The sequence below is a fragment of the Uranotaenia lowii genome, chromosome 3 (genome assembly GCF_029784155.1).
Source record: "Uranotaenia lowii strain MFRU-FL chromosome 3, ASM2978415v1, whole genome shotgun sequence".
Classification (NCBI taxonomy): Eukaryota; Metazoa; Arthropoda; class Insecta; order Diptera; family Culicidae; genus Uranotaenia; species Uranotaenia lowii.
Genome location: NC_073693.1, coordinates 70,762,043 through 70,778,278, shown reverse-complemented (window position 1 = coordinate 70,778,278; position 16,236 = coordinate 70,762,043). Strand labels below are relative to the sequence as shown.

Below are 16,236 nucleotides of genomic sequence, written 5' to 3'. Positions count from 1 at the left end.
GATTCTCGGGGATTGCAGGATCACAATTAAAGAGGTCTGTTTGGGTTGGTAGCTCAGATGAAAAAGAACTTCATTCAATCCTGTACAATACATTGCTGGTTCCCTAAATCTGACAGTTGCTCTTATCCTCTTAACGAACGATCTGTTCTACCCAATTCATCGAACAGAAAAAAGTAGTCACAATAGAATTCTGTCTTCTTTATTTCTATATTTTTATATATCTGAATCTGAAATTTAAATCTTCTCTTTAAATTTTGCATTTCGTTATGATTATTTGTAGTATCTACTAGTGCCTGAGTACCCCACTGGCATGCGTCTTTTCTGTTTTGTATACTAAACAGATTAGTACTAGTAGCAGTAGGTAATCTAGGAATGATACTACCGGTAGTATACACGCGCCGTCGCCGCTTGCAGTTATCTGTATTTGTATGACGTCGCGACGGACTGATAGTAGCACCCGAGTATGTGACAACTCAAACTAAACGAAATGTACACATTGGATGCCAGTCTGTGACTTCCTTCCCTACAGAATGAGTTAGCAATTCACGTCGTTCGTTCTACTATGCAAAATAAAACGGATTCCTCCAGTATCATCAGACGACTACACGAGGAAGAACCATTAGTGGATGCGGTCGTAGGCCAGCATGATGGATCCACCACCACAGTGCCAAGAAAGCGCTTTTTCATCTTGGAACCTCCTGTTTTCTTGATTTATTATGCCTGGTATGTTTCAAGTAAGTATCAACCATTATGCCTTTGCAACACTTTTGAGTGTCGCGATGATAATGACTTTGTATCTTCTAATATTCTAGCGGCAGTACTAACGGATCAGATTATTTACCAAGCTTGTACGGTTTCGTTGGGAATTAACCAGACCGAATGTGCCTTACTGGGCAAGGAACATGAATCTCCGGAAATCAAAGCTCTCGAGGAACGGGTTCAACCCTATTCGGCCAACATAATTATGGTCCAAGCCTTGATGGATTCAGTCCTGCCAGCGGTGTTGAATCTTTCGATTGGCCCATGGTCCGACAAGTTCGGTCGAAAGCCGGTTTTATTGGTGACTTTCTCTGGGCTAGCCTTATCATTTGGGTTGATTTCACTGATCAGTTTCCTGTCCGATCGATACCTGCTGGATCCGTGGTTCTACGTGATAGCCTTCGTTCCGACGGCCATTTCTGGAGCGTTGAGCACCATTCTGACGTCCGTGTACTGCTACATTTCGGACGTCACCGAGGAACATGAACGTGGAAATAAGTGAGTAATTTTTGTTTATGATTACCCCCTGATTCAGTTGATTGAAGGATGCTGATAATAGGTACGCGCTTAATTTGCATCTGTTGAGCAATGTTCGATCGGTTTAGCAACATCTGTATGACACTATGAGTCATAGAACTAAAACGGAGATAATTTGGTTGAACATTGTTCAATTAATAATCATTGAGTTGAAAAATCGTATAGTAACAGTAACACAAATATGTAGCTAGAGTTCCATGAATTAAAGTACCTATGTATGTTATTAAAAAATTTCGGTTTATGAAATGCTAAAAAAAAGTTGTCGTATATCACAAATTTCAATAGTTCGTTCCTGATAAAACTGACACAATTCGAACAACTTTAAGTTGATTTTCATAAACAGTGGTACATGACCATGATTCGATACAATAAGATGATTTTTTATGCAGAATGACCCGACTCAAGTTTGAAACGAGGGACTCTCATACAAAATTCATAGGAAAATCAACAGAACTCACACAGTTTTTATATACTAAAGAAATTGAATTCACATGAAACAATTATTTGTTTTACTGAATGATTTCTTCTACTTTATATACGGAGACTCCCAAACAAAATCAATCTAAAATACGGCACGAAACGATCAAATTTCAAGCGATTATCATTGTAGGTATTATTATAATTTTAATGGCATGTGCGGCGGAATGAAAACTAGAGAGAATTTATTTTATAGAATTCGAAAGAAAGGTGGATAGACAGGCATTAGTGCGCCAATAGGAGAAAGCTTGATAGGTGTTGAAATTTTAGGCTAGAGGGCATGTTGATGAAAAGCTCCCATGAATTGCTCCCGCCTTTTTTTTTTTTAAACGAACACACACACATAGGATCTCAGTGAAACTTCATGTTTCTTTGAAGAGATCTAAATTCTACTTAAAACTAAAGCGTACATCTTTCAAGGATATAATGGCTAGCATGTTACTTATGCTAACACCACCAACCCACAGAAAGAGTACTATGTATGCCGTAACCCAGACTCGATCTCATGACCTCTGGCTTAGAAGACTTGAACGCTATCCTCTAGGCCACGGTCGGCTGCTCTGCATTAGCTAACTATACATGAGAAACCCAGAAAGAGAATTCCCATGTATAGCGAGCCCAATGGTTTGAGAGCGTGTTTTTACGCACACTTCAAACGAGCAAAAACGTAGCAACACTAATGCCTGTCTATCCACCTTTCTTTCAAATTCTATAAAATAAATTCTCTCTAGTTTTCATTCCGCCGCACATGCCATTAAAATTATAATCATACAAATTACGGCGATTAAAATCATATAACATTGTAGGTACCGTAATCCGGGGTAATATTGATCACTTTTTTCAATATATTTCGATTATTTTTTCTGTTAAGGGGAATGTGGCATGTTTTGTATTTTTAAAACCAGTACTAGACTCCTATGAATGTAATACATGGATGCTGAAATTTATAAGACTACTTTAAATTTGATTTAAAAATCGTTTTCGTCTCTGTTCAGAATTTGATGCTTTGGGGTGACATTGATCAGTCTCTATTCTTACGGTTTTAACGAGTTTTCTTGATCATAAAGGATACAAAACACCTTCATAATATTTACAAATGCTAGTTTATCAGTTTAACCTTGATTTTTAAAGTTTTATTTTAAAAATATTTATAATCGAAAAAATAACTATGACGCTGCCTACATTTAGGGGCCAAAATAATTATAATTGCTAAATAGTTTGAACTTCAAAATAAAAATGATATTTTACCTTCACACATTCTCCTAGGCCCTCCCACTATTTCTATTTTAATTTTTTCTTCAAAGTTAACGATTTGATAGGGTTCCTATCCTTTTGTAAAATAAGGGCTTACTCTTGGAAATGTCCTTATTTTTTAAATATCAAAAATTATCTTTAAATGATCATAAAAATAGCACTGCAACTGTTCATATACAAAGAAGAAAAGTTGTTCTTTCACATTAATCAACCCGTTTGCTTCTAAATGCTTTTTGGTACCATCAGGAGAGCTGTTTGTTTGCGAGGCTTGGAAAATTAGATATTTTAAGATTTCGAAATAAGATTTTCTACTAACAGAAAAAACATCAAATACAAACCAAATTTTGCCTATTTTATTCTCAATTAATGAGCTTTCAAACATAGAAAACAGTTTCCGAAAATTCAAAGTATACACTGAGTCATTGATGATAATGTGGAAAAGTTTATTGTTGGTCAAATTTACCCCGGTGATCAAAGTTACCCCGTTTTACGGTATTTGAAACACAAGCTTTTTTAGGCGAAACAAGGTAATTGGCTAGCTCCTTCTTTTTTTAAACCGAAGGTTTCCATACAAAATCAATATAAAATTCGATACATCTCAAGCAATTTTCAAATAATGTTTATAAAAATTGAGAAAAGGAAGGAAATTCACTATACAACATGACAATTTTTAACGATTTTTCACCAAATTCCCTGAACAACCAAGTTTTTACCGAATTAAACAAAAGATAAAAATTCTAGGCCGGAAAGAATTTCAAATCCTTTTTTTGTCATTCGGAGTTGGAACATAGCGAAGGGGGGGATAATAAAAAGTAATGCAAAAAACTTATAAATTGGACGTAAGCTTCTATGCAAGAAAATTGCAAACTATGTAATTGCCCAAATCCTATACATCAAGTAATTCTTTATCAAAAATTTCAAAATTTTTGCTTTTTCAGATATTTGATAATACTTTCGAAATTTCCATAAAAAACTCCGAACTTCATTTATTCCCCCCTTCCTCGGGAACTTCTCGCGCTTTGAAATGGATATCGCTCCACTTGGTCAACCACCGTACTCGTTGCGCCCCTGCTCGTCTCGTTCCTACCGGATTCGTAGCGGACACCTGTTCAACTAACAGTCGTCCGGCATTTTCGCAATATGTCCTGTCCAGCGTATCCGGTCAGCCTTCACCACCTTCTGAATACTGGGTTCGCCGTAGACAGGCGCGAGCTCGTGGTTCATCCTTCGCCTCCACACTCCGTTCTATTTCACGTCGCTCAAGATGGCTCTTAACACTCGTCACTCAGATAATCCGAGTGTACGCAAGTCCTCCTCGAGCAATATCCATGTCTCCAACTGGTCCAACTGGTCTCTCCATCGTCCATCCATCGTCACCTTGATTAGTCTGGTTAGCTTCTCGGAGAAGTCGTTCTCCATAGCTCGTCACGGTCGATCGAGTTGTATGCGGCTTCGAAGTCGATGATAAGATGGTGTTCACGGTTCACGGAGGATTTGAACGTGATGTGAAGATCTGGTCCAATTTTGACCGTCCCTCCATGAAGCCGGCCTGATGACTTCCCATGAATCTGTTTGCTCGTGGCGTTAGGCGGCGGAGTAGGATTCGGTGCAACATTTTGTAGGCGGCATTTAGGATAGTGATCGTTCGATAGTCCTTACAGTCCAATTTGTCGTCCTTCTTGTAGATGGGGCATATTACCCCCTCCTTCCACTCCTGCAATAGCTGTTCTATGTCCCAGACCCGGATTATTACCAGGTATAGATAACCAGCGGACCCATTTTGATGAGTTCAGCTGCGAATAGCTTTCTTAACTTCACTTATCGTTGGGAGTGGCTCCACCTCGTCGTTTGCTACCCCGGCGATGTATCTTTCCCCACCGTCTTGATCTGCTTCCACCTCACGATTGGATGCCTCCGTCCGTATCCCGGCACATTTCGGCTTGCGCCTCGAAGCCTTTGCGGGTGGCGTTGAGTTTCTTATAGAACTTTCGTGTTTCTGTGCAGCTGCTCCAACTCCTCCTCTAGGCGGTGCTTTTTCTCCTGGAAAATTCGTACTCACTTCCTCTTCCGCTGTCGGTGATTTTCCACGTTTCGACGAGTGCTTTGCGGCATTCTTTTCGTCCATCACCCTCGTCGAACCAGTCGTTCTGTCGTGTTCGTTCCACATGCCCGTTGACGTTCTCCGCAACGTTGTTAATGACTGTCTTGATGGTATCCCAACAGTCCTCAAGAGGGGTTCGCTCTCTACCTTAGGTTGATTCAGTCATGCGATATTCAACCGGGGCGGGCAGAATTCCCATGTGGTTTGAGAGCGTGTTTTTTTACGCACACTGATTCTCAGTTTCTCATGCACGTTACAATTCATGGGAGCTTTTCATCAACATGCCCTCTAGCCTAAAATTTTAACACCTATTAAGCTTTCTTCTATTGGCGCATAAATGCCTGTCTACCCACCTATCTTCAATATTCTATATAAATGAATTTCTCTCTAGAATTTCATTTCGCATGCACTCTAAAAGTTCGAATCATAAATAAACGGCAATTAAAATCTTATAGGAAACGATTTTATGATTTAGTCAAACATTGAAACATCAAATCTACGATCTAACCATAATCTTACAGTGAGAATAGAAGTGCTTACTGATCTGTTATAAATAGCATATGAACAAAATTTAACCATATTCAATTTTTCGCCAAAATTTCAGCTTTGACGTATGCTTATCACTAGTTTGTACCATTTTCAATTAAATTATTTGAAAATATTGCAAGTTGAACTGAAATATTGGCCAAATTATCAAACTTTCTATCAAATCTCTGAAAAGCTCAAGATTTATATACATATTTTTCAAAATCATACAAACAAATCAAACAATAAAAAATCGATATAATATGAACCTTTTCTTTAAAGAACCTGATCTAATTTTCTTGAAAGTTTGACCTCTTTAGGAATGTTCAAAAGTTTCAATAAGAAACCTAAGAATTGTAAGTGTTTTAAGCATAGGTCTAATGTGGCTTCATTGTCTACAAAGATATTTTTCCGTGCCACACCACCCTTTCCCCAAACACACAGCGTGAAGATTTGTGGAGGAATGGCGTACAGCCGGTTTCCGCTAAACATATTTAACCAACCGGTTACAGACCTAATCTTACCTTGGCATGATGGACGGTACTGAGAGGGGATCCCATTTTTTTTGGCCACATCCCGAACTGAGCAAGCAATGGCGTAAGCACTCTTGACTTTCCGGTCCAAAGTTTTGTCCACCGGACCTTGTTTCCGACCAGATTTTTTTTGTCCACGAAGCTGCCTTCCTTTCCATACTTTTGCATCGCATTTCGAACTGCTCCAATGCTTACTTCTTTCATCGCCAACTGGTTCAGCGAAATGTTTTGGATAGTACACTATCTGTGCACGATATGTTTGCACTTTTGCAGGAAAAGTTTTCTCATTTTCACGAAAATTATGAAAACTGGAGTTGGAGGATTACCTGTTCAAACGTTATCCGAAATGATCTGGGTTGTTTCAAAATTATGCTTAGACATAATGAAACCATCTTTACCAAGAGCTCTCTAGCTTTCCCTATCCATCATTGCACATAGAATACGTTTAATTGGTGTTCAAAAAATGCCACTAATCACATCACAGAAAGACTCTATACAAGATGCGGTAATATCTCTATTTAAGGAATTTCACAGGATAACCGTGTTTTGTGACTTTGTTTTGACCGATTTTCACTGCTTATCGTGCTACATTCGAGTCAGCCATAAAATAAAAAAAATAGCAAATCGCTTTAAAAAAACAAGTAATGTAATGGATGCAATCCAGTCAAATTTATTGGATCTACAATGGCTCCAGAGAAATATCTCAGGAGCCACTAGTATCTAAAAACCACTTACCCTAGGGCTCAAAGAAGAATTTAGTGGCGTAGAAATTAGGGGTTGCCAGCCATCCCGCAAAAGCGGGACATGTCCCGCTTTTTTAGAAAAGGTCCCGCCGTCCCGCTTTTTACTCAAAATGTCCCGCTTTTTTCTAAAAACACTTTTGTCGTAGACTCAACCTTCTCCGATTCTACCACTTCAAAATATTTGTTCCGAGCTTGTGAAAACGCTTCTTAAAAAATCTCTCCTCGATCATTTTCAACTCCTGTCATTTTTTTCTAATCTTCTTTTATTTATCTATGATTTTCAAAACTAGAAACTTTTTTATTTGAGAAGAATGACATTCACCGATAAGGCTGTAAAATTCAATAACACCTTTATGATGTTTTACTGACTTACACTGGAAAAACCTAAATTTAGCCTGAATTTAAACTCATTGGTTGAACACAGAAAATCATTCAAATATAATATTCTTTTCATCTTTTCCGTTCTCAAAATAAGCAGCATTTTTTTTTCAAAGTTTATAAAAGACAAGATAAAATAACTTGTTTAGTTCTAAGCATTTAAGGACGCTGAAATATTTTCCAGACATATCCGAAACGAGAGAATCTGCACGCAGCGAAAAAGGACAAAGAAATTTTCCTTTGTTTAGTGGCCAAACAAAGGAAAATTACTTTGATTCTGGGACAAATAAAAAAATCTTTGTTACTAATGTATTTTTCTTTTTTTAATTTTTAACCTAAAATCTGGGCACATCCGGCATATTTAATCAACATCTCGGGATTATTAATCAACAAAAAGAAAACACTTGAAAATATTTTTTTCTTAAAAACACATCAGCAGATTTTTAGTCGTATTTTAGGCTTCCCAAAAACTTTTCATGATTATTCATACAAAACTTGCTCAAAAAGAACGCAAAAATAAAAATTGATAATAGCTCAATCTAAGTTTTTTTTTGTTCTTTTTCCGAAATAAAGTGAATAAATCTGGGCAAAATGCAGGTTTTTTTTATACGAAACCCGGGCAACCAGGCTCCTAATAAAACCGGGCAATCTGATAAACATTTTCTTAGCATCACCTTAAAAATCTGGTTTAGTCAAGCCTTCTTTGCACTATGGGGTTTGAGGCGGCAAAAAGTCAAAAACTGAACTTTATCGGATCGCTTTTTTATTTTTACTAGTCAATAACTTAACTTTTTTATTTTTACTAGTCAATAACTTAATATTTAACTAAGATATTCCCAGTTTTTCAACTCATTATCTTGAATACTGAACGCACCACAGACATCAGACTTTGAAAAATTGAAAAATTTATATGATGAAGAAACAAATTTAAATCACATATATTTCTATGGAAAACATTTTTTTCTTAAATTCAAAGTGCACCATATAAAAGCTTAAATTAAAGGCTATAATTTGAACCATTCAAAATTTGTACACACTTAATTGATCTATGATAAAAATGAGTAAATAATTATTTTTTTCAAAAGTCAAAAACTTTAAAGCCTTGCCAAAAAAAATCCCCGCATTCCCCCATACTCTTTTCACTTTAAAGATCTATTTTAAAGTCCAAAAAATACAATGAAAGAGATTCCAGGCACCTTAAAGCACCGTTTTTTGAGTTATAGTCAAATAAAACTGAAAATATCATGCAAATGGGTAATTTTTACCCATTAATGAGTATAAATTAAACAAAGTTTATGTTGGTTTGTCAAAAAAAATGTTTCTCATGATTGATCAATCATTTCACATATTTTTCTCTTGAGTGTCATGAAATGTCTTGATGTTATTCATCATTTCATGATCAATCAGTCCAAAACCCGGTTTTCAAAAGAAATGAAAAGTAGGGTCAAAAATAACACCAAGCATCGTACTTTAAAAGTTATTTATACAAAATTTTGGTTAGAATTTATTTTATGTTAAGTAAAATAGTAATTTTCATACAATTTTTTTAAAAATAACAAAATAGTCCAAAACACCTAATCACACTTTTTGCCGCCTCATTGTATGGAACTGCCCCATAGTGCTTTGGTCACGTTCTAGCGAGGTTAATATTTTTCTTTTAAAGAAAATATTCTTTATGTTGCTTTCAAATGATTGTAGCTCCAGATGTTTCTCCGGAATCCCAAAAAAATCTTTGTAAAGTTAAGAAAAAAACAATTTCCGGATAAAAAAGTACAGGACTACCGAGTGAAAATAAACTATTTTCAATCAAACAATGAATGAATGGACGAATTAAACTGAATAAACATGGGATATCATAAAAAAGGTTTTGAAGAGTTTCTAAAATGTCCCGCTTTTTTCGTGAAAAGTCCCGCTTTTTTTTGAAAGAATCTGGTAAGCCTAAGATAAATAAACATTTAGTTTTTAAATAATTGTGATTTAGGTAATTTTTTCGTCTTGTTTACAACACGGTGCAATTTGTCATTGAAATTGAGAAAATTATTCTAACCTTCTAAAACCCAAGAAATGCAGCTAAGAGAAGTTAAAAACTAAAATCGGGAAACGTATTTTTTCGAAAAAATTTCACTTTTGTGGCCTCAAAAATCCTTGGTTCTTGTGTTTGTTTTATCTATAAACTTTATAACAATAAGATTTAAGAGTTACAACCACTCTGTATTGAATTTTTAAGAATAAAAAAATGATCCCAGGTTAGGTAGAGGAGATGAAATATAAACCCTGTCTGAAGGCGGTGTTGAAAAAATTGACAGCCAATCCCCAAATATTGTTTACTTGTAGTATAAGTTGAAAAATCTCGATTATTTGGGGAACAAATTTGATAATAATTTTATGTTTTCGACCGGGAAAATGGTTTTAAATTTGAATTTTTGGCTTTTTACGGTCTTGGATCTCAATCAAACAACTTATTTTTCGAAATACCCGACGTTTCGACCATTTTTTGTGGTCTTTCTCAAGGGAACTGGAAGTTTATTTGAGTAATTAGTTTTGAGCATTGTTAGTGGACTATACTAAAGTGTGTAAACTCACTTATCTGTCTGCTGTTATTGTCAATATCGTTTTTTTCCAACGGCTAGGTGTCCAGTACTTGCAGCTCTGTGGGGGTATTGTTGTTTTTTATACATTTGAATCAATATTTATAAATTTATCATCTTACAATTTTAACCGGAAAGAAAAGATTATTTTTCATCCGATTTTCTATGGTCGCACTTTAACGAACTTTTTGAACTATGGATGTTGTGTTATGTGGATTGTATGGGTATGGTTTGTGGTTGAGCTTTCTGAGTTGGTAAGTGGAATTTGAATTGGTTTAATGTGTGAGTTTAGAGTATTCTTTATGCTATTGCTATTGCTGGTTGGTTGTTTTGGTTTTACGGATTGTAATATGCCTGTGTATGTTGCACTTAGTCTAGCTGTATCTGTCCTGTAGTTTACGGTATTTTCTGTGTTGGTGATATGACACATCTCCAATACACGCAATGTTGATGTGTATTGCGCTCTATCTACGATTTTGGCTCTGTTGTGGTCGAATCGATGTTGCGTGTTTATAACATGATCCGTCATAGCTGTGGTATCTCCTAATTTCTTTTTTATTTCGGCGGTGTTGGTGACTCCGGTGTCCAATACTTTTTCATACCGGTTGATATCGGACTTGTGACCATACATCCTCTTTGTGAGTGTATTGGTGCTCATTCCGATGTACACCTTCAACCATCTCTAGAAACAGGTCCAAATTGATGTTGGTGCAGTGTTTTATGTTGTCCCATTCTTCTATGAGATTTTTGATGACCAAGTGTCTTGGAATGTTGGTGAATAAGGATACAACATCAAAGGATACCATGACATAACCTTTAGGTAGCTGTATCGTGTTAATTTCCTCGGAAAATTGAAAGCTGTCTTTAATGCTATATGGACTTTTTATGCCGCCTTTCAGAATCTGAGCCAGATATTTTGAGAGAGCATAAGTGGGGGATGTTATGTTTGGTACTACAGGTCGTAGTGGTATGTTCTGTTTATGCGCAATTTTCCGAGGAAATTAACACGATACAGCTACCTAAAGGTTATGTCATGGTATCCTTTGATGTTGTATCCTTATTCACCAACATTCCAAGACACTTGGTCATCAAAAATCTCATAGAAGAATGGGACAACATAAAACACTGCACCAACATCAATTTGGACCTGTTTCTAGAGATAGTTGAATTTTGCCTCGAAAGTTCATACTTCCAGTTTAGGAACATATATTATATTCAAACCGAAGGAACAGCAATGGGCAGTTGCTTATCACCTATATTGGCGGAATTAGTAGTCGACACGCTGATAACAACCGTGACTGGAAAGTTAGACTTTCAAATACCATACATACGAAAGTTTGTCGGCGACTTGATAATAGCATTACCAGGAGATAAAACGCAAGAAACATTAGAAGCATTCAACGCCTACCACCCAATGCTACAATTCACAATAGAACAAGAATCGCAAAACCAATTACCATATCTGGACACACTGATTACCCGAAATACAGATCAAACAATATCAACGCAGTGGTATGCTAAGCCAATTGCATCAGGCAGACTATTAAATTTCCACTCCCACCACCCCACCAACATGAAGTTGAACGTAGCATACAATTTTATGAAACGGGTCGTTCAACTGACCACTAACCAGACACACCAACAATGCAAGCAGACCATATTCCAACACCTACGAGCGAATGATTACCCATCCAGCCTCATTAATAGAATGCTTAATCATCTTAAATCACGTTCAACCATAGTCACATCAAACCCTAATCATCTAGAAAATAGCCCACAAAACATCGCAAACGAACGGATCGAAACAGAAACCATCGAACAACATCTCCTACTATCATCATCAACAACCACCCAATCGCAGCATAAACACCTACCAGCAACAACTTCCATAAAACAAAACCAGCAATCATCAACCGAAAAAGATCCTACGTTACCACCAGCTAAACATCAAGAATCATACCACACATCATCATCATCAGAAACCCATCAACAACCTCTCCACCAATCATCGCCAGAAAATCAAAACCAGAACCAGCAACCATCAACAGACACAACAAACAAACCGAACAATCAATCAACTTCAACCGAACAACATCCGAGCCACCAATCATCAATAGACATCCAACAACAGCAGCATAATCTCCAATCTTCATCAGCCACTCAAGAACAACAACAGCTCCAACCAAATTCATCCATACACCAGCAGCATAATCGTCAAATAACACCAATCAGCCAAAATCAGCAATCACCACCGTCCACCAGCCAGCAGCATTCCAGCATAATTATTGAACCAGCATCCGCAAACACAATCACTCAGCCCACACAATCCGGAACATCCACCGATTTCACCTACCGCACTTTAACATACATACCTTCGCTTACCATCAAAATCATCAGAGACCTGAAAAAAGAATTTGTAAACATTAAATTCGCCCAAAAAACGATCAACAACGTCAGAAAACTTTTTCCGATCGTCAAAGATCCCATTCTGCCGGGCCAACAGTCAAATATCATCTACAGTATCCCATGCCGTGACTGCGAGAAGGTGTACATCGGAATGAGCACCAATACACTCACAAAGAGGATGTATGGTCACAAGTCCGATATCAACCGGTATGAAAAAGTATTGGACACCGGAGTCACCAACACCGCCGAAATAAAAAAGAAATTAGGAGATACCACAGCTATGACGGATCATGTTATAAACACGCAACATCGATTCGACCACAACAGAGCCAAAATCGTAGATAGAGCGCAATACACATCAACATTGCGTGTATTGGAGATGTGTCATATCACCAACACAGAAAATACCGTAAACTACAGGACAGATACAGCTAGACTAAGTGCAACATACACAGGCATATTACAATCCGTAAAACCAAAACAACCAACCAGCAATAGCAATAGCATAAAGAATACTCTAAACTCACACATTAAACCAATTCAAATTCCACTTACCAACTCAGAAAGCTCAACCACAAACCATACCCATACAATCCACATAACACAACATCCATAGTTCAAAAAGTTCGTTAAAGTGCGACCATAGAAAATCGGATGAAAAATAATCTTTTCTTTCCGGTTAAAATTGTAAGATGATAAATTTATAAATATTGATTCAAATGTATAAAAAACAACAATACCCCCACAGAGCTGCAAGTACTGGACACCTAGCCGTTGGAAAAAAACGATATTGACAATAACAGCAGACAGATAAGTGAGTTTACACACTTTAGTATAGTCCACTAACAATGCTCAAAACTAATTACTCAAATAAACTTCCAGTTCCCTTGAGAAAGACCACAAAAAATGGTCGAAACGTCGGGTATTTCGAAAAATAAGTTGTTTGATTGAGATCCAAGACCGTAAAAAGCCAAAAATTCAAATTTAAAATTTGATAATAATTATATAACAATACAGCTATGAAGCAGTCTTAAGTGTGTAAACAATACAACCAAAAAAGTACCTACTGATAGGAAAGTTATCTAGCCCCTGTAGTTATTCAATTTTTGGAAAAAAAATGTTGAAAACTTTTCCACAGCGGCTAAATTTTTCATAGAACAATAGTTGTTTGTAATCATAAAACTTAGCTTCTGTGTATTTTTCATTGAAAATAAAATGGGTTTTAGAGGGTCAATATGAATAATTTCTTATGTTAGAAGATACGTTAAAGACGTAGAATGCCATATAACTGAAAACATTTATTTATTTCTGCAGTTTTATATTTAAAAAAATTACCACATTCTCGACAACATCTTTTTTTTAAATATTTCTTTTTTTAAATCAATTTAGAATGGCCGTTCTGGAAGCGGTGCTCTACGGAGGAATCCTAGTCGGAAGTCTCAGCAGTAGTTACATCCTGAAATGGTCCGACGCCACAACCGTATTCTGCGTGGCCACCTGTGCCGTGCTCCTGTCCGTGCTCTACATCCTGCTGATAATCCGAGAGAGTGTTCCGATTAGCAACGTCCGCCGGGAGCGATGGTGCTGCTCCAAGCTGGCTTATTTGTTCCGTCCTCAGCTGATCTTGGACACCTTGAAAACGACGTTGAGCTATCGCCCAAATTTCAATCGAACTATTATTTTGCTAGGGGTAGTCGTAATGGGTGGAAACATTTTCGCTGCCGGTGAGTTAAATTTAAAATGGATTGTTCGGATTTGTAATTTATGGACATTTTTTTCAGAGGATGCCACAGTATTCTTCCTGTTTCTGCGGAAGCACTTCAATTGGTCCGTCCGGAAATACTCATTCTACATATCTGCGGAAACCATTTTCATAATCTTCGGGAATCTCTTGGGCACTTACTATCTGCAAAAGAGGCTAGGTTTCAGCGAGTCAGGAATCGCTGCCATCGGTTATTTTTCCTATTTCTTGAATAGCATTGCCATTGCCGTTGCCTTCAAATCTTGGCACCTGTACTTTGGTATGAAAATAATTACTTGAATAAAGACTTGACTTCTAATTACCCAATTTGTTTCCCACGCAGCCAGTGCCATCTGCCTTCTGCGAGGCGTAGCGGATCCGATGACCCGTGCCTACATCTCCAATACGGCTGCCCCGGAAGACGTTGGCAAAATTTTTGCCTTCTTGTCCAGCTTCGAGACGTTGATGCCCCTGGGAGCGGCCCCGCTTTACACTGTGATCTACAAAGCGACCCTCGTCGTCTATCCGGGTGCCTTTGGGTGGGTCAGTGCGGCCATTTTTGTCGGCTGTTATTGCCTGACGATGTGAGTTCTTAGACATATTCTTAAGGTTATCAGGAAATTTCATTTGATTCTTTTTTTTTTTTAATTTCCAGGGTCGTTTGTGTCCTCCAATCGATGCAGAGATCCCCTACTAGTCACGAATCCATTGACTGATCAGCTAAGATCGAAGTTTTGCTAAGCACCACCGTTAACTGATATTGTGTGATCCCTGTTATTCAACGTTATTGAGTGTTTTGAGAAAAATCTGTGTTATAGAATAATCAATTGGTCGAATTAATTTAATCAAAAGTACCTACCTAGATGAATTTTCCAATAAAAAGAATTATATAACCAAATGTAAAAACCCCCCCGCGATATTTTTTTCTTTGCGAAAAGGAATTGTTTGTTCCAATTCAACCTTTGAATAACATAATCATAATTTTTATTCAGATAAGGTTTTTGAATTTCGAATTTTAGATTGAAGATCGCAGATGTAAGATGAGGGTTTCAGATTTTAAGTTTTGATTAAGCTTTTCAGATACAAATTGAGAATTCAGATTCCTATTTAAGAATCAAATTTTTAGATTTCAGATAAAATAATAAAAATCAGAATTCAGACTATACTACACTGAAAATTGAGAATTAAGATTCTACTCTTTTCTATTTTTATTTATTTAAATAGGATTTTAACCTTCGTGGTCATTCATCCTCTGAATTAAGATTTCAGATTCCAGATTCAGATTCAGATTTCAGATTCATATTTAAGATTCAGATTTCAGATTAAGATTTCAGATTTAGAATCATAATCAGATTAAAGATTCAGATTCAGATTTCAGATTGAAATTTCAGATTTCAAATTGAGATTTCAGATTCTGATTTCAGATTTCAGTTTTCAAATTCAAGCTCAGATTTTAAATTTTACAATTGAGATTTCAGATTTCATATTCAGATTTCAGATACAGATTCAAGATTTCACATATGAGATTTTAGAATACAGATTCAGATTTCAAATTCAGATTCCAGATTTCAGATTCAGATTTACGAATCAAATTCCAGAAACAGATTTCAGATTTCGATTTAAGAATTAGATTTCAGATTCAAATTTCAGATTCAGATTTCAGATTCATATTTAAGATTTAGATTTCAGATTCAAATTTTGGGTTTGCTTTCAGATTCAGATTCAGAATTCAGATTTAGATTCGTATTTAAATTTCAGTTTCTGATTTCAAATTCAGATTCCGATTTCAGATTTAGATTCAGAATTCAAATTCAGATTTCATATTCAGATTTCAGATTCAAATTTCAGATTGCAGATTCAGATTTCAAATTCAGATTTCAAATTCTGATTTCAGATTCAGATTTCAGATTCAGATTTCAGGTTCAAATTTCAGATTGCAGACTCAGATTTGAGATTTAGATTTCTGATTCAGATTTCAAATTCAGATTTCAGATTCAGATTTCAGATTTTACATTTAAGATTTAAATTTCAGTTTCAGAGTTCAGATTCAGATTTCAGATTCAGATTTCACATTCAGATTCAGATTTCAGATTCAGATTTCAGATTTCAGATTCAGATTCCAGATTCAGATTTCAGATTCAGATTTCAAATTCAGATTTCAGATTCAGATTTCAGATTCAGATTTCAGATTTCA

At 36.4% G+C, this 16,236-nt stretch overlaps 1 protein-coding gene across 2 annotated transcripts; it reads left to right on the top strand.

Moving 5' to 3' along the window:
- Nucleotides 1-471: 471 nt before the first annotated feature.
- Nucleotides 472-14,948, top strand: LOC129757687 (proton-coupled folate transporter-like). 2 transcript variants are annotated; one of them, XM_055754971.1, is made up of 6 exons: nt 477-734; nt 813-1,257; nt 13,691-14,025; nt 14,083-14,322; nt 14,386-14,626; nt 14,698-14,948. In XM_055754971.1, exons 1-6 carry the CDS (start codon nt 563-565, stop codon nt 14,756-14,758), a joined length of 1,494 nt encoding a protein of 497 aa, XP_055610946.1. In that variant the 5' UTR covers nt 477-562; the 3' UTR covers nt 14,759-14,948. The 2 variants fall into 2 exon arrangements, with proteins under 2 accessions (XP_055610945.1, XP_055610946.1); XM_055754970.1 differs by having other exon boundaries at nt 472-734; nt 13,691-14,322.
- Nucleotides 14,949-16,236: the final 1,288 nt, after the last annotated feature.

Excerpts from the sequence above, each read along its gene's own strand:
- LOC129757687 (XM_055754970.1), top strand. The coding sequence starts at position 563 with ATGCAAAATAAAACGGATTCCTCCAGTATCATCAGACGACTACACGAG. Across the intron at positions 14,323-14,385 it reads ATCTTGGCACCTGTACTTTG|CCAGTGCCATCTGCCTTCTG; the intron begins GTATGAAAATAA and ends TTTCCCACGCAG. Across the intron at positions 14,627-14,697 it reads GGCTGTTATTGCCTGACGAT|GGTCGTTTGTGTCCTCCAAT; the intron begins GTGAGTTCTTAG and ends TTTAATTTCCAG.